Below are 26,280 nucleotides of genomic sequence, written 5' to 3'. Positions count from 1 at the left end.
AGTGGGAGATGTTCTACAGTAACATTTAATCTTATCTCATTTGTTTATAAAGTCATTCCAGTGCATGCGTCAGTTTTCTGGAAGCTGCAAGGATGGGAAATGGGAAGGCAGAAAAAAGAGAAAACTATTCCTTTTCATTCCACACAGGGTGGGAGACATAATGGTTTAATGGAAGTGAAGTAATGAGATCATTTCTAGAATAACAGCGACTGAGAACAGTTTTCCTTTTTTTCCTTTTTTTTCTTTTCTTTTTTAAACAAAACAATCAGACTCTGTTTCAACCAATTTCTTTGTTTCTATTCTTTACTCCCTTGACTGTTACAAAACATTCTGTACAATTCCAGATCTGGGAAATTTTTCCTGAATCGTATCTGAGGTGTTTTCAATAATCCGAGGGCTAAAGGAAATGAAAATGTTACCTGGTGGGCTGGTGTGTTTGCTGTGTGGACCCAAAAGTAGACACAAGAGAGAGGTAAAGAGGGAAATGGAAACACCTGGGGAAACACAGCTGATAAAAATCAACATGATGCCAGAGGGGAAGCAAAACTAAACACACTGAACATGGAAACACAAGACTTTCAAAATAAAGCAGGAAACACAAAGAGAAGTAAAACGGGACACACATAGGAAGGGGGAAACGGGCAACACCAAAATAATAAACAAAACAAAGCTAAACTGATTAAATAATAACTGAATAAAGACAGTATGACCTCCTTAACTTACTCAAAAACAGGAGAAAACGGGTGATTAAAAGAAACGGCAGCTCATTCCTACCCACTCCACTTCCTCAACTGTCACCAAGTGACCGCAGCCAGCGGCTGCCACAGGTGTACTGCTTGGACGTTGGGAGAAACACAAGAACCTCTCTCGCCGCAGTGCTCCAGCCTCCATTTAATGGGCGGGTCCTCCAGCTGGAACCAGTCACTCCTGAGCTTGATTGCACAAAACAAAGACATACAATGCAGGTTCGTAACATGGGCATACATGGCATGGCTCTGGCCTGGGAGCTCCTTGTCATTGTATGTTTATATGTGGGAAGCTGGAAGTGGTGAAGGCAGCAGGAAGTGCCAATCAGGCCTCACTGACAACAGATCATACTTTAATTAGGTATAATGAAAGGGTGAGCTGGGGTAGAAGTGGGTTGCAAAGCATCTTGCAGATGCACAGCAGCTGTAGGCAGGCTAAAGCTGCTTTCTTTCTTTCTTTCTTTGTTTCCAATACCACAATAAGGCCATGCTGCTTGAAATATCTTAACCCTGCAATGTCAAGTGTGTCATATTTTATACATGTGGTTTCTAGACCTGTACATTATAATTTTCCATTAAAAAACCTGAATAAATTGCACAATATATTGTTATGCAATACACAAAACAGCCAGTTTTAGCAAAAAATATGTAAATAAAACCTCCATGCATCCATCCATCTATCCAGGGTCATGAGGGGGCTGGAGCTTTTTCCAGCAACTACAGTGTGAGAGAAGGGGTACATTATGGTTCAGGCTTTACAGGGTTAAAGTTAGATTTCTTCTTTTTCTCATCTTTGCTGCTTAATCCCACAGACAGAAAACTAGCAGAAAAGGTTTCAATTTTTAATCAGTTCCAGCCTCTACAGTTTGAGCGCAGCACACATCTGGCATTTCCAAAGCCACAAAATACCCTAAACACACGCAAACTCTGTCTGACCTTTTGTCTCTGTGTGTGAAGATGAGCAAAAGTCGATAATGATAATTTAAGGTTATCATAAAATGTGTCTGTGTGCTTGTGCGAGTGTGTGTGTGTGTGCGAGGGGTTTACAGCATGTGAATTCACAGCCACAGAAGGGTGTGTGCTGAAGGGTGGGACACCGTATGAGGTACTGTGCGCGTAGGTGTTTAATTAAGAAGATTTGTTGTAATCTGTTCTCAGACTTCACAAATAATAAATCACACATGAGCAAGAAAGACGAGTTGGGTAAGAGTTAGTTTGTTCCCTCAGTGGAAATGCTGTTATAGCACTTACTGCCAGCAAGTGGAGACCTCAAGTGACTTCATCCACACTGAAAAAGTATGTGAAAAAGTGCACAGATGAATACAAACGTTTCTACAGTATCATAACAGCTTATTTGGCCTGTTTAATTTCAGTATTGGGACATAAATGAGTTTGCAGGAAACTCATAACATTACCCAACACATTAGAGTGTATGAAAATTTCACTCTTTCCTCATGAGATCCAGACAGATGTAGGATATATGCCAGATCTGTCATTTCAACTCAAATTGCAGATGAGATGCAGATGAGGAGTTGCAGTGTGAAAACGGCCGAGCTCAACCCTTCAACTGCACTGAAAAAAATGGCAATACCATGCACACATGGTAAATTTTTTGTTTGTTTGTTTTTTGGGGGAAAATTGCAAAAATAAACAGCTACATTAATACATATTTTAAAAGGTCATGTGATTGTCTTAGATTATCTCTGAGCTGGCAGGATTATTCTGAAAGTTACTGACAAAGTGATTCAGAGCCACATGTGGATGCAGGACTTGAGATGAAATGAGATTTTTAATCTCAATGAGATTTTGTACCTGGATAAATAAAGGACTAATAAAAACAACCTGCCAAAGGAGCATTCTCCAAAAGTCTGAATCTCTGCTGTAGGGACGGAGCCCACTTTTTCAAAGATATTCCCGCATTTGGTGTTTTGATGATGCTGGTCTGGATGCTTAAATAGGGCACGCCTACTCGAACAATTTAGTAATCCCTTGTGTCTGGTGGATCGGGCTTTTGAATTCATGGAAGAGACCACTCCTGCCAGGATAGAAATGTTTCATCATTGGATAGAGGGGATTATTTTATGAAGAGTTCAGATGACTTAAAGTAAATCACAGATGCAATGGGCCATCACAGTGTTAAAGCACAACAAAAAGTGACCAAAGGTTAATCTTTTCAATAAAAAAAAATTATGACTGCGGGTCATCTGACAACATCTGACCAGTGGTAAATAACCTGGCACTTAAATATCACCTTTTTACTAAAAATCTCATTCACAGAATTACACACAGATTAGCAGACAACCTGCTCTACTACCTGACCCACAGCCAAAACCCGCAAATCACCCACTATAAAAACAAGCTGAACCCCAGGCCAGCCATAAACTCAACCTAACATAATACATCAAAGCCTGAAAACAATCCCTAAACTTATCTTGATTTTACATCCACGGTGCCACCAGCTGTAAGTGCTCTTAAGCTGCTGACATTTCGCAACTGCACCAGGAGCTGTAGTCAAACCTGACCTCTGAACCCTCTTCAGAAACCAGTCTGACTTGACAGCAGCACTTAATGCAGTGTTAAAAGGTTGTGCTCATTTCAAGCATTTTTTTACACCAGTGTAGGACTTTCCACGCCCAAAAGTCTGAGAGGATCCACTTGGGCATAATGTGATGTCAGTTTAACCATCAGGGCAAATGTTGGGCTCAAATGCGCCCTCTAATTCATTAATTTATTCTGACACATGCAGATACTACATTACAAGGGCACCAATAACACATGCGAAGTCCAGGCAGACATCAGTGAAACAAACAGCTACTTTTCAGTATAATCCAGGGAGCAGAGATCAGGACAATTCAGCCTGAAAACACAAACAACAACGCCTTAAACCTAAGACCTTTCAGGTGTCACATCGTCCCTCAATTTAAACCCAAAGATGGCCTCAGGTTGATGTCTCGACCGCCCAAGACAGAAAGCAGGTAAGCCAGAATAGTAAATATTGTAAGATAACATCCTCCATCCATTCTCTTCTGATTATCCGATTCACGGTCGCGGGGGACCATATTGTTCTAAGTATACAGCTCTCGGCTGTCTGGATCAAGTTGGCCCTAAAAATACTATTAAACACATAATACTTCAAACAGTTAAGCACTAAGCAAGTCTTTTAAGGCTGCAGTGTTGTGTTTGTCATAGAAAACTTGAAAAAAATAATTTTAAAAACTCTGCAATTTAAAATAAGATCATCAGTTCATTAAAAACAGTTGAGTTAATTAAGAAACTGCTTTAAATGTTCACAGATCTTCACCAAAAACACAGTCATGGGTAGAAATCTCTTACAACCACATCTGGATGGGAAATGACCCCACATAAAGTCACGACCCAACAGCTGAGGCAGGGCTTTATGAACTTGAATATGCACTTTTGTTTCCTCTGGGGCTCATTAGGTACATGCGACTGAGTTCATATCACTCACAGAGCACTATGACCCAGACACAGTTATATTTCCAGTATCCAACTACTGTCTGTGGACTGTAACACTGAACTGCTCAGCCTTGCGTGGCTCTGACACACTCTCACACACACACACAGGAAGTTACTCAAGCAAGCTGTAATTTCATTCAGATGCTCCATCGCTCTGTGTGTGTGTGTGTGTGTGTGTGTGTGTGGACAGTTGAAACAAGTGGACTGGTTGAAGTATATAGTCGCCATCTAGTGGCTGATGTAACTACTGCCGATTAAGAAATAAGAAGGAAAGTATTTAATACTTTATTATGTAAAGATGGAAAAATAATAATTCAGCAGGACAATTAAAGTCACAAATCCCAGCTCTGCTATGATAAAGGCAAGCCAAATATAAGATGCTCAAATCTCAGGAGTAGTAATTTAGTGCTTTAGCACTGTGTGTCTTGAGCATCTTCCAGGCTTTTGCCTTACTTTGGGGTCAAAATGTTATAATTAAGAAAAAAATGTTAAAAAAAAAACCCAAATAAAACAAAACAAATTAATGTATAAAGGCCAAAAATAAATAAGGAGGCCAGTCTATGTACAAGCAAAGCATACCCACCAAAAGTTCAGGCTTCAGCTCTAAGGACTCGGTTTCAGATATTTAGTTCTGCTCATCTCCCTGTATGATGTCTTTGACAGCCAATTAGTTGAAAGCCAGATTAAAGGGAGAGGGAGGTAAAACAGCTTGTTTCAGAGGACAATCTGAGAAAATGCACCACAGATGGTATGAAAGATGGATGTAGCTCCATCACCTACTGGTTTCACAGGTTCTGGTTTGAATCCTTTGAAATTTTTTGCATGCCCAATCTCTGAGTCCTTGCAGCCTGTCATAGGGCTAATGCAGGGATTCAGAGATTTTCAATTGGACATGCAAACAGTTTGATGCGACAAATCATTAGCCATTGAGTGTTTCATAGCACAGATAATCCTCCATTTTTTAAACATAGTATGACAAAAATTTATATAACAGGCTTAATTTCTCATTCGGGATGAGTTCAAATGAGTAACTGAGCCCATAAACAAACAGAGGTCAAGATAAGATCCACTTTCCCATAGACTTCTATAAGACAGGAAGTCTTTTTGGAACCACAGCTATCACCATCAGGTGGCTTTCAGATAGGATGCAAGTTTTAGACACTTCAGCACTGGTTTAATTTTTCGGACATGGAGGCTGTGCCCATGTTTGTCTTTAGGATCTCCACACAAGAACACCAAGGCATAAGATAAATAAGGATTATTTTGAACTGTTGACCATGTAAAGCTAATCTAGAGTCCAAGAACCAAACCATGGAGCTGGAAATAAGTATAATAGCTCCCTATGAAAGATCCAAACTCTGCTTCTGGTTTGATTTGATTAATTGTACAGATTGTACTAAGATTACATTACAATATTAAAACCAGCACAGTGATGCAGTGTTGGCACCGTCCCCTCTCTCTAGGCTTTCCGGCGTCCTCCGCGCATGTTAGATCTAAATTGGCTGTGGACGTGGGGGTGTGTAGTATAGGGAGTACCCTGCCTCTAGCATCAACTCTATCCCTCCACTCCCTTCAGTTGGATAAGAGGTTAGGAAAACGGATGGATGGAATAAAAAAAAAAAAACAACAACAACAACCCACACACAGTGGAAGCTGGTGTATTCAACATTTATTGTCTGTCATTTTAAAAACTGTTTGAGGACAATCAAAATATAAATACATTTCTCTCTGTCACTCTCCCTCTCTCTCACATACACACACAAACACACACACACGACCCCTGCCCCTGATTATGATGTTAAAAGGTGCAACAAAACAACCATCAACAACTGAGAACAACCGGGATCTTTCAAAATCAACCAGATTTCAGAAGCTTTTACACACAGAGAGATCCTTAGAGTATACAGTCATAACAAGCAGGACCCACCACACTGACATGAGCTTCAGTCACAGATTCACACCATGTTTTGCCGTCCTCCTAAGACCATCATGACTCAATATGTGGAACAGTTAAAACAGAAGGTGGGTATAACTTGAACCATATTTGAGAACAAGTTTAAACTTGGACAGTTTGATGAGATTTGATCAAGTAAGAACTGTGAAGAAGTTATTTGCATAAACAAACATCAATACTGGGAGGAAATCTGGTAATGACTTTGCAACTGACTTTTTTTGGCCAACACTGCATTGACAGAAAACTGAACTTTGAGTTTAGAGGTCCAGTGAGACTTTGAGGGTTTCCAGCTTTCCTTGAACACAGCAGGAGGGAGAGCTTCTGATTCCCAGTTCCAAGCTGCAGAATCTAAAGCTAAAGATACCCAACACTGGACTGAAAGTTGGTCTTCCCCCAAAATTATGAAATGAACTAAAACCTCAGTTCAACTCAAGGCTCAAAAAAGCTCACAGCATGTTCTTGAAATTGTTCATCATTGATGTAAGCCGAGCCTGAAAAGATCGTTTCCAAACCAACGATTTCAAACCCAGATTTCGGTTCAGTCTGATGATCTTCAGAATAAACAACAGGGGCGAAGTTCAAACTGGCAGAAACATCTGGACACCACATGGTGACTCAACATGTGAGTCAGGAACACAGTCAGACTCAACCCAACATTTACACGCTCTCTTCTTGTGGTTTGAAGCTGCCTGCTGACCCCTCTCATTTAATGACTGAAGCTTTTGGGTGAGAATAACACTCGGGTCACGAGGATGAGGAGGAATATCGTCATCTAAAGCTACTGGCTGCACCAAATTTTTAACATCCGCATTTCACAAACAAACAATAATTTAACCGCAGTCTAAGTGAGCAGATTTATTTTTAGTTACCCCGTTGTATGAGAGAAATAGACAAACCTCAGCAAATCAACCGCTTCCCTCGGTATTCTAATTCAAGAATATCGTTTTTTGTGTTCAAAGTGTTGAACTGTTGGATTCAGCCCCTCTCCTGAGGCAGTGATCAGTGCATCTGCACATATCCCGAAAACAAAAAATGATGGTAAAATCATGGGAAAGATTTCATTTCCAAGTCACATTATGGGAAGAGTCAGGGGTCATTTTGGCCTCTAGGGAGGCAACTTCCTCTAGAACCGTAAACGAATTACAACAATTTTCTGTTGACAGTCGCTATAAAATGTCATGTGACCAAATCTCACTGTTCAGGTTTAGGGGGAAAAGAAAGCTGAATGACTAAAACGGTCAAGGGAATGCTGAGGAGAGGAGGATATGTAGAGTGCAGTCTGGAAGATGTGTCATTAGAACCACAGACCACCAGTCAGCTATTGTGATTCATCTTTGTATTTTCTTTCCAACCCGGTGAGATGTCATAGCGTCGAGTTCTTACACTAACCTCAGACCAGTAATCCTCAGACTCAGATAGTGTCCCTATGTGTGTAAACCTGATGAAAGTCAGACAGATGGAAACGGTGCAATTAAACAAATATTCCAGCAGTAAATCCGAGGGAGTTTTATTCAATCCCCATTAGTTTTCCCTCCTCGGTTATCAGGTGGGCAGAGAATCAGTCCTGACATCTGTTTTTTAGCCGCCATATGTAGAATTTTTAAATTAATGACTCCTTCAACTTCCAGTAATAGTTTTGAGGCATTAAATGTTATAACTGTTAGCAAGAAAGTAAAAATTTTAATCACGTCTTTGAATTTATTTATTGTTCAGCAATTCCAATAGTTCTAATGCTGTGCCGAAAGAGGGGTGAGTATCTGAGACAGCTGTCTCTGATGGTGGAATAATGATGGAGGACACCGACATGAGGCTATTTTAAGTCAACTCAAAAAAGCAGATTGAAAAATCAGACGTCTTTACATAGTGTCTTTAAATTATGTGGGAATATTTGTAGTGCTCTGATTTTATCATTTCGTTTTTTCCCAGCTACACACAGATTGAGGGCTGGGCTACACAGCTTTCATTTATACAACACTGAAACATTTCTGTCATCTATTTAGCACGCCTGTGTTTTACTCCACTCAGGTCTTGCTTGGTTTATAACATGGCCAGGGTATTTATACGAGCTCTGATAAAGACCTGCAGGCCACATCGCCAGAATAAATTGGTGAAAATGACATTTTTCATCTTTTCACCGGACATTTTGTTTATGCGCTGTATTTGAACTTTTAGACATTCAACACAGGAACAACACTGAAACTAATATACTGGGAAAGTGCATCTCAGGAATCAACTAGGTGTTAGCGTGACTCTTTTTTTTGGAGGGACAGAGGGGTTAATTACATTTTAGCAATATTTAAACACTAAATTCATCTTCTCACTTGTACAGAAACAGACATAAAGGGAACATGTGATGAGAATTTGCAAGTCAGACTAAATTTAATATTTTTCTTGGTAATAAATCCCTTTTGAAAAGACCAAAAGCAACAAATGTGTGACTATCTAAATACAAAATACTAAAAAAAAAAAACCCAACTGCCCAGTTACTTCTTAAAATAGCTGGTTAGTTAGCTTCATTCATTTGATTTACAACTGTTATTCAAAACAGCCAGTTGGCAGCAATGGAGCATGGTTGGTTTAGCTCTTTTTGTGGAACTTGCTGAGAGTAAGAAAGATAAAATAAGACAAACATAACCAAAATAATGAGTTTGTAATCTCAAAAAGTTTGAAGACCAAGACCACGAACTGTATTTTACATGATTGTGACTTTTAAGGCCTACTGGAGCTTCAATTTTATAAAATGTCATCAGTGAGTCCAGGTTACATGAAGTGAATAAGTGATAGATGGCCTGTCTTTCTTATTCCTCTAGACACTGGGGTCAACCACGATTCTCTAACAATCATTCGGTGTAGTGATCTGACAGTGGACCGGTGCGCAGGTCCTTTTTCCCCCCGGAGGCTGGGTGTGCATCTGCTGCTGTGCTTGTAATCAATCACAGAAAAATCAATCTCTGATTCTGTCTCTGTCCTGTGTGGAGAGGAAAATTCAAAAATGCGCAAGTTCCTCTCCAGACTTTTTCAAGAACAAAAAGAGAGGCAGAGAAATTTAAAACCTGGACGATTTAAAACTTCTGTCTCTCTCTGCATTTCTCTCCCTCGACCTAAGAGAAGACAGAGAGATGGAGAGCTGTGCTCCCGCTTTCAAACTTCTCCCTCCACCTTTCTGCCCTTCTTCTCTCTGTCCTTCTGGCTCTGTCATTGTCTTGGTCTGTGTTGCACCGTGGAGGCCACTGGGGAGCGCTGTTAGGATGTCTTCCCCAGCTCTATCTTCTTCTGGATGGCACGAGCTGAATGGTAGATGAGCGAGTCGATCAGACCGGCCACTGCACAGGTCAGGAGGCAGGATAAACACAGAGACACAGTTTGATTACATTTTTAATAATATATACATATTTTATTGCACAGGTAATAACACAAAGCATATGTAAATAGCACCACTGACCTGTAAATACTCCTCCAATAATGGCACAAACTCCTGTTAGGAAATGTGTAAAGGACCTGAACAGCGAGAGAGAAATTATTTGGTATTTAGATTTGGCAAAAAATACATAATGATATCCTGGTATTCTCGCCAGCCTATCTGAAGGCTAGACCGTCCCCATTTCACAGCCTCGCACTTACAGCCTTCCCGGTCTTTGAAGGACCCGGCCCACGTAGACTGTGAAGGCCGGGTCCTTCGAAGGATGCGGCCTATGAAGGTAGCTTGAGTCTTATAGATGACCTTTTTACATTGTGGCAGAGTCACAATGTAAAAACTTATCGTGTTTGAAAAACGGTCAGCAATAATGAAAGCTACTGTTACAACTTGCCTGTGTTTCTCTGTGAATTTAACCATCATGGGTGACAGCTCATATAAAACAAAGACGCCTGGCAGCCCCTGGTCTCCTATTAGCCCGTTGGCCACTTTCTCGTGCCTGGTCACTGAGAACTGGTTTGTTTTTACCACCTGGTGAAAAAAGTGAAAACCGAAACACAACAAAAACCTGAGTAATCCAGGCTGTAATTTATGTGTTTGTTTGTTTTTTTTAATTAAATAACTTCTTAAAATCACATATTATGCTTTTGGTGCATTTGAAGAGTAAACATAAAGAGACAGTTCGACTAACCTCGCCGTCAGTTTTCACGTAGATGGTAGGAACAATTTTCACAAAATACTGGTACATCATCGATGCTGTGAGGAGGAACGTTTTTACCATTAAAATATGAAAGCAGTCACATTAAAAAACATAATAAAAAAATCTAGACTTCAAACCCAACCACAGCTCTATTCTATTGTCTCAGATATTAAAACAAGTGTTCATGACATGTTTTATATTTAGGACTATTTTTAATTCAGTTTACAACACAGTACAATCTGACAAACCCTAAAAACAGAGTCACACACACACAGTGAAGCTTACAAAGCTGGATCACAGCATGTCAAATAACTTCAAATGAATGCATAGAACTAGTTGTTTGAAGAGTCCTTCTCCTGACAATATTTTTATATTTCAGCTTTGTGCCACTTCTCATCTATACCTCAGGAAATGAGACACTTTCTGCTGGCTGCTAAGATTGATTTCTGGATCACAGGCACTAAGGACAGGGAAGACCAGGAACCGCAAATCCATTATTATATCCCAAAGAACCAAAATGTTTTTGATTAGTAAAGCTTTTTGTCAGAATCTTGAAAATTACAGGAGGGGGTTCTGTACTCAAAACATATTATTTAAATTTGGATTAAATCTACATCACAGGTTTTAAAAAACTGACCTTAAAACAAAGGAGTAACAGTGATGTGTTAAAGAACACAATAGTGTGAATGCATTCACACAATTAGCTGCTTAATGGAAATAAATGGGAAAATTTTATTAAATGTTGTAATAAAACACAACCACAGGATGGCGCTGTTTGCTCCCCCCTCCACGTTACTGTAGCTCTTTATAACCTTCCTCTATCTTTTCCTTCTTCCTCTATCCGGTTATGGAGGTCTGCTTGAAAGGCATTTAAAAGCAGCTGCGCTCAAACTCACGAGAAACCTGAAGTTTCAAATCTAAAACCCCCCTCCGTTTTAAACACACAATTAAAGGTAAGCGTGACTTCGGAGTCATTCTTTTTAGAAATCACACAGTCGGTGGGACCAGGCCTCGTCTATCTGTCAAGGCCACAGGTGACGTTAGCATGCTAAGCTAACATAACAAACCACACGGAGAGAAAAAGGTGAATTTGACAGGTTTCGCAAAAAGGAGACCACACTTTCCTTTGTTATCTTTGCTTACATAAGCGCCCTTAAACGGCAAACGTTAACACGCATGGACAAGCTATGGACAAGCTAACATTAGCCTAGCATCCCAGCTAGGGAACAGAGTAAGTCTACGACCTGATTTGTATTAATGCGAGTCAAGGCAACAGATTAAAATGTCTTTAAGCTGTAATGGTTTTAACTTGAGTGACTTAAATTACAGATTAATCTCGGGTATGTTTTTATAATATTTACTGGCAACGATGCACAAGTATATCCAAAAAGTCAGTAAACATACAGAAATGCGCACAGCTGGAAAGGGTGACGACTAATTGCTGATGGTAACTGCAGAGTAGTGGAACGCGTGTACAACTGGGATCACTGGGTTAACTCTGTGACCTTAAGGCAAAGAAACCCAAAACACAATGTACATAATTGTTATACTTGAATACTTTCATTCCAAAAAACTCAACAAGGTTCTTGCCGCACTTTGTGAGCTGTAATGACGACCCTGCAGTGATCTGAGATTGTTTACAAGCTTCAACCTGAACATTTACCCCTGACAGCTGCTCACCTACATCCTTGCAGCTATTCTTAGATTTATATTAATGCAGTTTGCACTACTCTTATACAATCTCAATCTTTACTCTTCTTTAACACAATTTTTAGTTATTTTGTTATCATTCTTGTGCATAAATACAATCTGTTATTATATACTGTACTATTTTTATTTGTTATCTTGCTTTTCTAGCACTAGTTTTCTTTCTATTTTGACATAAATCAGAGGCATTGAAGCCTCTGACACCTGAATTCACAAGTAAAGTTCAAAGCCCTGGTTGTGCCACTTAAAGAATAATATTCTTCAGAAGAGTACAACCCAACATGTAATTTTCTCATATGGGGATAATATTGTTGGCTGATATTGCCAAGAAGATTACGTTTACTGACAGCGCTGGCTGAGATTTATTTCACGATGTTTACATTTTTATGGCTAACATGAGGAAAAAACATCTTGAACAGTTCATGTATTTGGGTACTGAAGTGCTTTTTCTCCTGGCAAAAAGGGGGAATGAATAGCTTTATCAGACAAAACATTTGAATACTAGAATCAGCCCTGAGTTTCAGAAATGGTGAATCATAAGTTGCAATCTAGAACTTGCATTGGTTAATCTAATCAAATGGTCAACAAAAATGATATGCTATAAGTTTTAGTAATTGTAGTGCATTTACTTATATGGCTTTGTAATCTGGAGTGTTTCTGTTGCCACTGTTTCTGCAGATAAAATAGCTAATATTGATGAAATTAGAAAATATTATAATCTCACAAGTCATCATTTGTAGACCTACCACAAGCCGCTTTTCACAGAGTGAATTAAGGATTCCAGAGGGTCTGTTTTACAATTTTTGAATAAGAACAAATACATAAGATGATAATTTATCTAGCTGGTCTTTAACCTGTTTTTTTGTTGCAATCCTCTGTAGATGCCGGTGGCTGTAGGTCCATATGGCCAGACCCAGCCAAGTTGTTTTGATCGGGTCAAAATGGGCTTCATGATGGGTTTTGCAGTAGGAATGGCTGCTGGTGCCATGTTTGGTACTTTCTCCTGTCTCAGGTAGGTTTGAATTTGGTGTGGGAACAAACTATTTATATAAGATGTAACAGTATTGTGCTGCTCTAAGTGGTAAATACAGACAGTGCATTTTGTGCATCAAGATGTTTTGCTACAATAATTGAAAAGAATCTTATTAAAAATGTGTTTTATGGAATTTTTAAATTTGGTGTAAATGTTGCTTGCTTCAACTAGATGAAGAAATGAAAGCTTTAACATGTATCAATCTTGGGGCTAAATATGGAGTGTCTCACTCTAGGTCACATGAATAAAAAGTAAGACTGTTATTTCTCTTTCCAGGATCGGCATGCGTGGCCGGGAGCTCATGGGAGGAGTAGGAAAGACCATGATGCAGAGTGGAGGGACGTTCGGCACTTTTATGGCCATTGGTATGGGTATTCGCTGCTGAAGACAAGAGGAAAGACCTATATACAAATATTCAACAATGAGACTCTTCAACTATTTCCAGTCACAGCTTTCTGTCCATTCAGTGCTGCCATGTTCTCAGCCAACAGTCTAGTTTTGTCAATAAAAGTTCAAATTCGTGAAATGGTTTTCAGGGGGCATGTGATTTACTTTTTGATGCCTTTAAAACAAACAAACAATTTGTAACACAAGTAATTATATTTAGTTCAGTGACACAACAGGGAAATACTTTTTCTTATCAATGCTGGTTTCTTTCGGTTACCAGCCAACCTTCTATTTTAAACATGAGCGGAAACCTGGAAGTTCACAAATGGCACATCTCTAACCACAGTTAAGAGTTTGGAGGAGTTGATCAATTTGTCACTGAACAGTTGTTTGACAGGTTAGTCCAACTTGGAAACATTAATCTGAGAAGTAAACCCTGAATCGTTTGAGAGCAAGTGCCAGGCTGCTCCTGCAGCACTATTGATATTAAAAACAAGAACTTGTATCACTCACCCTGTGGTGCTGTGACATCAGTCCCATCCAGGGGGTTAACAAGACCGGGGTAATCTTTACCAAACGACAGGTGTTTTATCAGATGGGTCATGTTTATCTGTAGAAAGAGAGATTACAAGTTAGCGGATCTCAGAAATTTCTCTGAGTAACTAGAAATAAGCATAAAATTTCACTGCTGAAACAGCCAGATAGCTTGGACTGTAACATACTTGCAGTATGTATTATGAGAAATGATCAAGAAAATGTTACTTACATTGTCCAAGCCAAAACTCTGCAGGTCGTGTACTGCAAAAGAAACAAAACCACTTTAAATCACTTACTAAAAAGTAAAAAAAAAAAAAAATGCAAATACAGGCCATGTGTAGTAAATGAAATAAAATGTGTTCAAATCAGCTTGTGTGATTGAGTAGTGCCCCTTTGTTCAGCTGTTTGACTCAATTTGTGGATGAATCTGTGGCTCCCTGGCACAAAAGTTCATTCCAGAGTTGGTAGATATCTGTCAAATACTGGAGTATCTAAAATGGGATAAATTTAGGGCACTTTTATGGTAAGGAGGTTGGATTTAGAGGGACTGACAAGCAGCAAGTTCTACAATGGCTCCACAGACAAACTCGTCACCTTTTTGGAAGAACTACAATCACACAAACAAGTGACAGCTGCACAGTGCAGAAGCTGATCAGGGCAAACTCTAAAGCAAACGCCAAAGGTTTGAGTTCACCACATGCTTAGCAGTAATGTATTACCCCTTTATTGCAATTAGTACTTGTATGTGCAGTAATAAAAGTACTGGTTTAGTAAATCTTATGACAAAAAAGAAAGTAATACCTCTTCTAATTCAGAAAAGCATATTTAAAATACCTTTTTTTTTTCTTATACAAGCTGTAAGCCTGGTCCAGTATAATAGGTGCCATTATGTATTTGATCAATTTGAAATTTTACTTCTCATACACAGTCAGGGGACTAAAACAGCACAGAGACCAGAAATGTTAGGTCCACAGATGCTTGCCATTATTATACACAATGTAACTTGGAGCTTCGATCATCAAGCAAAGAAGAGGAGCAGTCTACAGATGTCGAGTTATGTTGAACCTACACAATCTTTCCATTTTCAAACTTTAAAGATGATGCTGACTTAAAGGGAGCCGATTCTGCTTTATTCCTGCTCCATGTGTTTTTTTCTTGGACTCTACTGCAGTAGTTTTGCATTATTTACAGTCAAAAATAATTCATCTTATACTGAGTGCAACTCCTCAGTTCGCCTTCTCTGTGAAGTTCTCCCTTCCCGCTCCCTGTAAGCCTGTTGTGCTCACAACTAAAGTAAAAGGACTACATTAGGGACATCCCCCATTTCTAAACACAAAGCCAGTAGGGGGGAAAAAAGTGAAACTGAGTGTTTAGAAGGCGGATCTTTTGTCTCACACCATTACTTGTGTGCTGACCTCATTATTTTAAAGTTCAGCCATGTTTAATAAGAGCGTCCACCAGTGGAGCAGTATATACTGTCATACACACACACGTGTGTGTATGACAGTATATACTGTCACACACACACACACACACACACACACACACACACACACGTGTATGACAGCCAATCAGAAAAGGCATAATAGGTCCCCTTAGAAGTAACAAAAGGCTTTACACAAATGCAGCCGGACTCCCCAACACCCATCAGCAACACTCCCCTTGAAATCCAACACTTGTGTTTTTAGCTCCTGCTTTTTCATCACGTTGCTTAATTATAGCATAGGTATATATATATATATATATATATATATATATATATATATATATATATATATTCACAGTAAGTACACTGCTCAAAAAATTAAAGGAACACTTCTTTAATCAGAGAACATCATCAAGTTAGTAAAACTCCAGTTTTAGCTGCTTTGGTTTGAATGAAATTAACAACAGACGCACTAGAGGGGCAACAATGAGACAACATCCAAGACAAGAATGGTCTTACAGGTGGAGGACACTAGCATTTTTCCCATCTTTTTCATTTCTGACAGTTTTTTGTTATATTAGTGTTGCATTTAGCTAGAGTCAGCATCACTGCTGGCAGCATGAGGAGACACCTGGACCCTACAGAGGTTGCACAGGTACTCCCAACTCCTTCAGGATGGCTCATTAATACATGCCACTGCCAGAAGGCCGTCTCCCAACACAGCCTCAAGAGCATGGAGGAGATTCCTGGAGACAAGCAGTTACTCTGGGGGACCTGGACAGGACTATAGAAGTTCCTTAACCCATCAGCAGAACCGGTGTCGGCTAATTTGTGATGAAGCAGGATGATGACAGCCAGAGCTAAAAAAATGACCTCCAGCATGGCACTGGTCTGAATGTCTCTAGCCAGGCAATCAAAAACAGGCTACCTGGCACCGTGGAGCCTGACTGGCATTTGCCATAAAATACCATACTTGGCAGACCCATCACAGGTGGCCTGTGCTTTTCACAGATGAGAGCAAGTACATGCTAAGCACACGTGGCAAATATGGAAAGGGCCCAGAAAAGCCACACAGAGCTCTACAGGTTAGGCAAAAACACCCTGACTGCCCTTGGGTATGAGGATGAACTCCTTGGACCCATTGTCAGACCTCATGCTGATGTGTTGGGTCCTGGGTTTGATTTTGGAAAAATGGTTGAGCCTTTTTCACTTTTGTTTTTCAGGGTGTCTTTAGCTAATGTGTTTTCCCCACATTTTTTTGAGCAGTGTTCTTCATTATGTGCAACTATTTATTGTAACAATAACCAGGCTAATAAACTGCATTAAAGCTGTTCTTCAAAAGAATAAAAAAAATAAAATCTGCAAAAAAGGATGGACTTACTTTCCACAGCGTGCACTACAGAAAAAAGAGAAAAGAGTCACAATAGTAATGCAGGTAGACAGCAAACCATGTTACATTAATGTGGTTGGGCATGTCAGTAGGGGCTGCACAACTTTGACAAACTGAGTTTTTATGCTTAATATTTTTAGATTTATAGCATTAAGAAACTAATAACTTAACTCAGGCAATGAAAACAAGCTCTTTGTGTTTGTGGTTTGGCTGTTTAGGAGTATTAAAAGCTTAACTCCATTATACATTTTGATTTATAAGCTTGAGATTTACAGCACAAAAAAATATCCAATTGAGGAGGATTATATTTGTCAGCTCTAAAAGGTTTGAGCCCCTTGTGATTTAGAAAACAGTTTGTATCCTGTCGGAGTAATTGTGCAGTCCCAGACACACACAGTACAGAGGGTTTAAGGTCAGTCCAGGCTGGAGATGATTTGGGACCAGAGTAAGGATGAAGCTGGTTTATTTCAGCCACAGCCTCGCTTACAGTCCTCAAGTGATTCTTGTCTCTTGTTTCTTCTGATAAGCATTTAATATTACACCGTTGAGATTCAGTCATGATCTCACATTAGCAACTTAAGAACAAAGGTCAGTGTTTTATGTTCCAGATAGGAAACTAAAATCAACAGTGGAAAGTGCAGTAAAACGTCAGCTTCCTTCACTGTTTTACCAGCCAGCCAGGTTTTTACTAAAACACATTCTTTATACTTTTAAATTTGGTATTCAGACAGTTTTAGAGTCAGATCAGAAGTAGTGTTGTGGCAGATTTGCCAAATAAAAATAAATGTTTTTAGCATGTGGTAGCTGGCTACTGTTAATTTCCTGCTCTGGTACTCCATGAGGTCTAAGTCATCAATGAGAATAAGAAATGCCCTAACCCACTGTTATTGTGTCTTAGCTGAAGATGTCCAACTTCCACATCCTGATAGTACACATAAGCAATTTTACTAAATGAACCAGTCAAAGCATAAATAGCAACAAGTGTCTTAGACCTCATGGGGTGACTGTACATATGAGGGAAACATTTAGCAGGCAGACAAAAAAAGACAACAACTTCCAGTCACAATAATGAGCAAAATGCATACACAATGATGGCAAACACAACAGAAACACAAGGAAGAAATGAATAAAAGGAATAAAAATGTAGACAAACACTATGTGAGAGGTAAAATGATGAGAAAATTGCACTTTGGCTGAAATAAACTTGCTACGAACAGTTCAGAACAGCTTTGTTAGCTCCAGAAAAAAACTTTGGTTTATCTACAAACTCAAAGTTCAGCTATCTTCTAAAGAGAAACCTCTGAGTACAGAATATGACCCCCATCAAGAAACACTGCAGTCAGCTTTGTAAAACCTGATGTGGGTTCAGTCAAACTCCCAGGCAATGCATGAAAAACAACACGAATGACATGCAGTGTCACTCGTACCTCTTTCCATTAATTGCAAAGCACGAATAACAGAATGTATTGTTTTCTGCCTGTGAAATCATAAAACCTTTTCAAAATAAAAGACTGAAGATTTCAGAACTTAATGGATTTTAGATAATATAACACACTGACCATTGCCTTTTTCAAAATAAAAAAACCAGCCTAAATTTACATTTTGTATCCGCTGACCGGTGAGTCCGTGTCTCAGATCCTGTATTGGTAGACACGATCAGCTGACTGCACTGTAGCAATCCCAGCTACTGTATGTCAAAATCTTCATCACTGAGCTAAAATCAGTTCTCAACAAAGCAGTCTGAATAGTGACAAATTGCTGTCATATTTATTTCACAAGTAATAAATACTAAAGCCAAAATGATTTATATTTATTGTTATTATTTTACATTTTTCAAAATGTAAAATAATAAGCAAGCTTATTGTGCATGATTTTCTGTTTTTAATGAACAGATTTAGATGTGTGGCTCAATGTGGACATTTGATTGATGGATGGCTGGATAAATGAATAAATACAGACAGAGAGACTGATGAACAAACATACCCATCAAAGGTTTATAAACACCCTTATGATAGCGTCATAAACTTGTCTGCTAGTCACTCCAAATTTATTTGGAAAAATATAGTCACAGTGATTCTTTCTGTTTAATTTAGGTGTCGTTCAACAGCGCAGTGATGAAATCCAGGTGAAACACTCCAGACTACAGTGTTCGTCTCAGATCACTGCTGAATTGTCTGTGATAAAATATGTTGGGTGTCTTTGCCTATAGAAACATCAATTCATCAAAAAGCTTCTTATTTAGAATCTTTGTACTTATCTTAGATCCCAACAGTTCTATAGATTCTGGCTTTTTAAAGGTATTTTGGGCTTCTGACTATAATTACATACAAAGCTCTGCCAATTAGTAAAATAAAAATAAACTAAGGGTGTTAAAAACCTTTGGTTAGGTGTGTCTGTGAGCTGAATGGAGTGGCAGCTTACCGTGGACATGAGACTGCTGGAAACTTTTTCCTGGAGCGAAGTGGAAATTTCCTGCCACCTAAAGCATAAAAACCCCACCACAAAACATGAGACATATGTATACATAGATATATCCATTTATTAAATTCACTTTGATAAAAATGTCAAGTGATAGCATTGCAAAGGAGTTTTTGTTTAAACCGCAGTTACATTTATAACATATTATTCCTAGTCAAGTCAAGTCAAGTCAAGTTTATTTATAGAGCACATTTAAAAACAACCAAGGCTGACCAAAGTGCTGTACAGTAAATACAGATAAAAATACAATAGAACACAATTTCGTAAAACACCTCGCTGATCAAATAAAAAATAAATAAACAAATAAATTAAACCTTTCTAAAAGCCAATGAAAAGAGGTGAGTTTTAAACTCCTGTTAAACTCTTTCTTGCAAAAACGCTACAAAATTTTATTTTATTTTTTTCAATATTATCTTGTTATATTTTAACTTTGCTCAAAGATCATCTCAGATCATCTTCCACACAGTGGTCCCAATAACAGGGCACAACATTGCTGCATTAGGCAAATAAGGCCAGCTTATGACTGAAACTGGTGCTCAAGGAAACGGCGAATTAAAAGCCACACAGACAAATAAGAGTGACATTTACTTATGTAAGTCTATTAATAACTTTCAAAACAGTTTCTTCATAGGCTGGAAATTCTGGATCTTGCAATACAAGAACCAGCTACGTCAACATAAAGTTACACAGTTGTGTATCATTCTGAGACTTTCTGAGTTGTGTCATCCCAGGTATGACATACTACTGATGACTACTCATCTCAGTAGTATTCTCGTTCTGAACACTGGATGTCCTCCCGAGAGATAACAAGCCTGCTGATCTTTGACAGCCCTGCCATGTTATTAAGGATGACGTGTAAGACTTCATACCTTGTTGACTTCCAGGAAGCCGTAAACCTGACAGCCTTCATTCTTCTGCTCCTGCATCTTCTGAGTGAAACCCTCTCTTTTACATTGCTCGATGGTGTCTGCACTCTTGAACGCCCAGCCTCGCCGCCGATACGCTTCGCGCACATCATCACAGGTGTTGCAGCATCTGGACACACACACCAAGAAGAACCAAGGCGAGTTAACACAGGGTCATACAGTAAACAGAGACAGAAAGAGCAGCCTGTGTTTGTGTCTTACTTGAGATCTTCAGTTTCAGCTCCGTAGCAGCTCTCGCATCTGTCTGGGTCCAGCGTGCTGGGATCAAACACTTCGCCATCATCAGCCTTACCGAGCTCTGAACAATAAAACACAAAATAATCATGATGATTAGCAGCCAAACAACATCCCTACTTCAGCACATAACTCTGAGGAAGATAAACCCTTTCTAAATTACATAGTTGTGTGTTTTTTTATATATATATGTCAGTAAAGAGACCCAATATCCTGTCAGTAATGCAAATATGACAATATTATAAAAAATATAAGAAATGCTCTTTTTGTACAGATTCTTGTCATCTTCATATATTTGTATTTTGAGGTTAATAATGAGACCACATAAGCAAAGTTACAGATGAAACTGACAAATATTTCCAATTGATCATCCTTGATCATCCTCAAGTTGAAATCTGATATCAGAACAGACCTGAGCAGCATCTAAGCAAAACAAAAGGTTCAACTGCTCCCATATTATAAGAGCCACAAACAGCTTTTAAGTAGCGGTGCCTCCTGCATTCACAGTATTGTTGACTGAGGTCTTCTATAGAAGAAATACATATGAGCTTATACATCAAAGAACTGTAAGACACTCTCTTTGTAAATCATTTTCAGAATGCTTTCATTCTCCTGGCACAATAAAAGAAAGAAACACTCCCAACAAGTTTCACCATGCATTCCTTTATCTGGGAATTAAAAACACTCCATGCAAACATTTTTCCCAAGTGGTGCTTCCCCAATTGGAATCTTTCATTTTTAGTGTTCTGCCAATAACAGATATCCACCTTAGTGAGAGTGAAACAGTCGACCAATGATGCTCCATTAACAGGAATTTCCCAAAAGTCCCCACAGTCAGTGGTGCTTTCTATACTAGAATGCCGAGAAGCGACTTGACTTCTGGATTTGTGAGCATACGTTTCTTAATTTTCTTAGGGAGTGACAAAACTATAAAATTCCTCAATATTTCTGACTCTGGAAACATTAATAAGTCACAGATCTTACGTGTGTATCAGTGATGCATGTTGATCACTGGAATGTTTTTATGTTTGAGAAGCAAAAAAAATAAGCAGGAAAATGGAACGAGTTTGCTGACTCATCGTCTGTTTTAAAACTATGCCCAGAGAATTTTACAATGCAGAGGCTCTGCAACAAGAAAACAAGCAAACAAACAAAGGAAAAAACTGAACAAAAACAATCTAACAAAAAAATCATCACATTATTTGTTAATCCACTGCGCTGCCAAACCAAATATGCACACCTCCACACACTGTCCAATCTGCTGAGCAGTATCAGCACCTTAATGGTGAGCGTAACATCAGCTTTTACCGTGCTTTTCTGCCTCCTGGGTGACAGGTTTGAGCTCTTTGTCCAACCGCTGTTTGAACAGATTGTGTTCAACGTCCAGCTGCTGCTCACCAGCCACGTCCATTGCATCTATACTAAGATCTGCCAAGAGAAAAAGCAGATGTAGGTCTTTATCATTAACATATGTTATGATTAGCATGCTAACTTCATCAGTCTGGAGCTTCTTGAGAAAAGAGAACTTACAGGCACACGGCATGTGAGGGAAAATAATATCGATGTTGATTTTGAGTTTGTCTCCCCGTGACGTGTCGACGTACAGCTCAGGATGGACCTGCCGGGCACAGGTGATTGTTAACTTAGTCATCCACGTAAAACAGAAACACCAGTAAAAACAAACGTATTTAATCAGTCAGGGAACAATTTATCTCTGATGCTTTTTGTTTTTTTAAACACCAAAGAAACAGAAAGTTAGTCTTCATTTCTGCACTAAACACAGTAGAGATTCTGAGAAAACCCTGGAAAAAAAATTGTTTTTGTTTGTCCTTCACACTTGTGTGTGTAGACTTTTAGTCTATTTCACTGTTTACATGTGCAGACTCATCAGAGCAGTCTAACAGGTATTTCAGGCCATCTTTATCATCACAGTCTGTACCTTTAATCATCGGGAGAAAAAATTAACACAATCAGGATCTTGGAAACCACGTCATCAGTGTCAGTTAACTGGTATCAGAGGAAACCAGATTTATGATTATGGTTCTTTGCAGATAATAAATATGGATTCATTCATAATGGAAATTTAATTGGAAATTTACTTTATCAAGGAGAAATAAACTGAGACACTGCACTAAGCCCCAGTATGAGACTTAAGTTGTCTGCTGTAACCAAAAGTATTCGTTTGGTATCATATATGAGAACAAGAACAAAAATAATCATCATATTTAGAGACAAGGCAGTAAATATTTTCTTACATTTTACTGAAAAGATTTAGCTCTAGTTCTAGAATATTATCTAGAATTTGCACATTCAAAAATAATTGTGAAATTTCTACTAATGAATTTTCTGACATGTTTGATTAGACCACTGGCCTGCACATGTAGAAGCTCAGAAACAAGTGTAAAAAAGCAGATTTGGAACTAAAACCTGTTATTTTTTACTTTGTGTGCCAGGTGTTGGGTTTAATTTCACAGGGTGGAGGATGACACCATCTAAAGAGGACATCAAAATAAAGTGGATAAACTCACCTCTTTAGTCAGATAGTATTGCAACTCAGAGACAAACAGGATTAGCATGATGACACCACTGATTATAGTCACTGCAGAGACAGAGGAAGTATGCATTTTAACACCACACAATATCACATTTCTGTATAATGAGAAAACTCTGAACTATAACCAAGTGACTACATGAAAGGAATACGTGTACAACAATAACATGGAAAAGAAGCAGCATTATTGTTACTTGTACCTTCTTTCCAAAAGTAATCCAATATTCATATATCACCTAATTCTGGCATATACAGACTGCATATATACATACATAATATGGCACTAATAAGTTCAGAAACTAGCCTACACCACAGTCAGCTCAGCTGGAATACTGGATAGTACTGAGTCAAAGATCTTCTGCTGAATAACTACATCTAGGTCTAGATATTTTTTGACACCATTACATTTAATATTTACAGAATACATTTAATATACATAATGTACTCAATTGTGCAGCATGGTGGCACAGTGATTAGCACTGCTGTGAAGCAGCAGTGTCAAGGCGATATTGAAATTTGGTCTTGTCCTTTGGCATCACTAAATGACACGCTGGGTCAACAGTGAGTCAGAACTGATGCTCCCAAATGCTCTTTTTTTCAAGGATCATGTTCTAACTTTCCCTAAATCTAAGCAAGTAGTTTTCAGTCCCTAAATCTGAATAGCAAAAGCAAAAACTGTTTGAAAATCAAATGAATTAGCAATTGAGGAAAAACGATGAAAGTGGAAAACACAAAGGTCCAAATGTGAGCCGAACCTCTGTCTACTGTGATTCTTATGTTTGACACCCCTGGTTTAGATGATACAAATACATCCCTCTTCTTCTTCCATATTCACAAAACAATGTGTTTTGACAGTCATGTAACAGTCACCAGTTTAAAAAAATCCCTAGATTATAAATAACAATAGCCCTGTTGGAAGATCAAAAAGACTAAAAAGTCTACTATACCTCACATTATTTATAAATCATCCTCTACACAATTTTAGTTCCTACCAAACTACACAATACTGTTGTAGTTCACACATCATGATAACAAGACTGTCTCTAAGCAAATGTCTGCATACGGCGTTATAATAGATATGTTGTATATAACCTTTCTAATGATGCTTGTCCCATCTCTTATGTTATTGTCATCATAGTATAATTAATTTAGTTCAAGCCTTTTCACGTCTGTTTTTACCTCTTGAATTCCCTCTCTCGAATTAATAGTTTTACTCTATAAAAACCACAGGAGAATGATTACAAACTAGTCAACAGTCTTGTAAAATCATGAAAAATCCCCAACAAGTCCTTCACAAAAAGCCTGTGACACAAACTCCTCAAAATGTGTGATTTTAAACCGGTTTCTCTACATTTGCACCCACACTTTATGCTCAACTGTTCTTGAGCTAGCTGCATCGCTACTCTGTTATCGGAAATGTAAATATTACCGGCATCTATTCTGCTTGATTTCCGGCTTCCCTTGAGTTGCCACAGGCATGCTAATACTGTAACTTTATTCATGTGTACTGTATTTGAGCACTGACAGGAGAAATGAAGCAAATAGCTGTGTTGTTAGCCGCTGCAGCTAACAGGCTGTATGTATGAATGGCTGCTGCTCTGTGACAAATTAAAGCCTCTCACCAGTCGCCCCTCCCCACGTCTTCACTCGGAAATCCTCCAGAGTTTTAGGATAAGCGTCAAACTGCTTCAGTTTATTTAACGTGTCCATTTTCTAAACCTCCAATCACCCGCTACAAAAAATGTTACCGACAGATTCCTTCAGACACACACACCAGCCCTCAACTTTCACTTCCGGGACACGCGAGGGGCAAGCTTGGGCCAATCAGCGTCGGCCGCGTATTTTTTTTCTTTCTCCTTGCGTTCCTTGTTTTCTTCATTCAAAGGTCTACCTGTGGACACGCTGGTTTACATACAGTTGCATACATTTTACAACAATAATCACCTTTGTGGTGATTATCAGTAGTTACATTTAAGGCTATTGGCAATCAACAACTGCATTATAATTAACACCAGTAATAAATAAATAAATAAGAAAGAAATATTAACGATTCATTAATACAGAAGATATCAAGAAATTCATTATTTATTTGACTGTGGCCAGTTATTTGTAATTTTTTATGCTTTGATACTTTTTGGATATTTCCCACATATGTTGATACTTATTCATACTTGTTTCAGCTGATGTATCAAATGTCAGGCACCAGAAGGAGCTTGTATGTTTTTGCAGTTCATGTCTGGGTTTAGGCACAGCACTGTGGTTTCAAGTTACTCAGTGGCTCTAATTTGGCTTAAGGCGTAAAAATGCTGTCTCACTTTGTTAGTCCAGTGTTGGACTGGTGGATGGTGACATGTCCAGGTTGTATGCTCTTCAATGCCTGTCCCTGAATGGGTTGAAAAAAACTGAGAAAGAGCCTAAATTATTGATCGTATCTCCAGACTCCCCAGAACCAAATCCAGTGGTGCATCTTTTGAGGTGGAACAAGCTCAATCCATACATCCTACAACCCAGAGAACCCAAAAGATCAGTGCCCATATCGTAACATGAGATACAACACTCCAGAGTCCTGGGTGAGAGCTATTTTGGCTGAATGACAGAGGCCCAGCTTCACTGTTACGCAGTCTTTCACCACCAATAAGGTGGCAAACCTGCTCAAGTCACATAGTTAACTGTTCCTGTGAGACACAGTAGGGATGGGAAAGAGACATATTAATAGTAGGTGTTGCAAAAGTCAAAATCTGAGCTGGAAGCACTACAAAAATTTCATGCTTGAGTGTGGACATAGTTACTCAACATTTGAGGATTTGTGGAAGAGGTGCAGTGGTGAGCACTATTGCCTCGTAGCAAGAAGGATTAAGGTTAGAACAGTTTGCATGTTCTCCTTGGGGGTTGCAGATGCATGGGTTTTCTCTGGATGCTACCAAATTTCAAAGACATGTTAGGCTAACTGGTGAGTCTCATCTAGATAAAAATGTTCAAAGCGATGCATAGTCAAAGTAGCATTTAGTAAGGAGTATTTTGAGCTCTCAGTAAGCACAAAATATAAATGCTGGCCCATTGCTGCAAATGTGCTAAAGTAAAGATTCACAGTGCAAAAAACAAACAAACACAAGACTCAGTAGCCTAATCGTTTTTAATCAAAATGTGCATTGCTAATAAAATAAAGACCTATTTACACAGTGAGACACAATAAGATTGTACAGAGACAGCATTACACAGACCGATCTACAGCAGATCTCACTAAACATTTTTACTTCCAAATCTCCAGAATGTCAAACATTATATTTTATCAGTATGTTCAACTTGAGGAATTTATTTT

General features: G+C 38.8%; 2 protein-coding genes across 3 annotated transcripts; one reads left to right on the top strand and one right to left on the bottom strand.

Annotated features, from left to right (window-relative positions):
* Positions 1–5,875: 5,875 nt before the first annotated feature.
* ergic3 (ERGIC and golgi 3) lies at positions 5,876–24,782 on the bottom strand. 2 transcript variants are annotated; one of them, XM_082532966.1, is made up of 14 exons: positions 24,584–24,782; positions 22,939–23,009; positions 21,941–22,028; positions 21,719–21,838; positions 20,378–20,474; positions 20,120–20,285; positions 19,194–19,251; positions 16,764–16,778; positions 14,186–14,217; positions 13,933–14,029; positions 10,284–10,348; positions 9,987–10,123; positions 9,620–9,675; positions 5,876–9,500 (listed from the first exon to the last, which is right to left on the bottom strand). In XM_082532966.1, exons 1-14 carry the CDS (start codon positions 24,669–24,671, stop codon positions 9,421–9,423), a joined length of 1,170 nt encoding a protein of 389 aa, XP_082389092.1. In that variant the 5' UTR covers positions 24,672–24,782; the 3' UTR covers positions 5,876–9,420. The 2 variants fall into 2 exon arrangements, with proteins under 2 accessions (XP_082389092.1, XP_082389093.1); XM_082532967.1 differs by lacking the exon at positions 16,764–16,778 and having other exon boundaries at positions 24,584–24,781.
* romo1 (reactive oxygen species modulator 1) lies at positions 11,105–13,562 on the top strand. The gene is made up of 3 exons (XM_082532972.1): positions 11,105–11,245; positions 12,881–13,011; positions 13,309–13,562. Exons 2-3 carry the CDS (start codon positions 12,881–12,883, stop codon positions 13,415–13,417), a joined length of 240 nt encoding a protein of 79 aa, XP_082389098.1. The 5' UTR covers positions 11,105–11,245; the 3' UTR covers positions 13,418–13,562.
* Positions 24,783–26,280: the final 1,498 nt, after the last annotated feature.

Source organism: Aulonocara stuartgranti (assembly GCF_965226115.1).
Source record: "Aulonocara stuartgranti genome assembly, chromosome: 5".
In the NCBI taxonomy this organism is placed as follows: Eukaryota; Metazoa; Chordata; class Actinopteri; order Cichliformes; family Cichlidae; genus Aulonocara; species Aulonocara stuartgranti.
This window is presented reverse-complemented; position numbering and strand designations above follow the sequence as displayed.

Bases quoted from the DNA above. Each gene is read 5' to 3' on its own strand.
- romo1 (XM_082532972.1), top strand. From the start codon at position 12,881: ATGCCGGTGGCTGTAGGTCCATATGGCCAGACCCAGCCAAGTTGTTTT. The intron at 13,012-13,308 runs GTAGGTTTGAAT...TTCTCTTTCCAG, and splicing joins GGTACTTTCTCCTGTCTCAG to GATCGGCATGCGTGGCCGGG.
- ergic3 (XM_082532966.1), bottom strand. From the start codon at position 24,671: ATGGACACGTTAAATAAACTGAAGCAGTTTGACGCTTATCCTAAAACT. The intron at 20,286-20,377 runs GTAAGACACAAA...GTGTGTGTCCAG, and splicing joins GCTGAAACTGAAGATCTCAA to ATGCTGCAACACCTGTGATG. The intron at 10,124-10,283 runs GTTAGTCGAACT...TTTTTTCACCAG, and splicing joins ACGTGAAAACTGACGGCGAG to GTGGTAAAAACAAACCAGTT.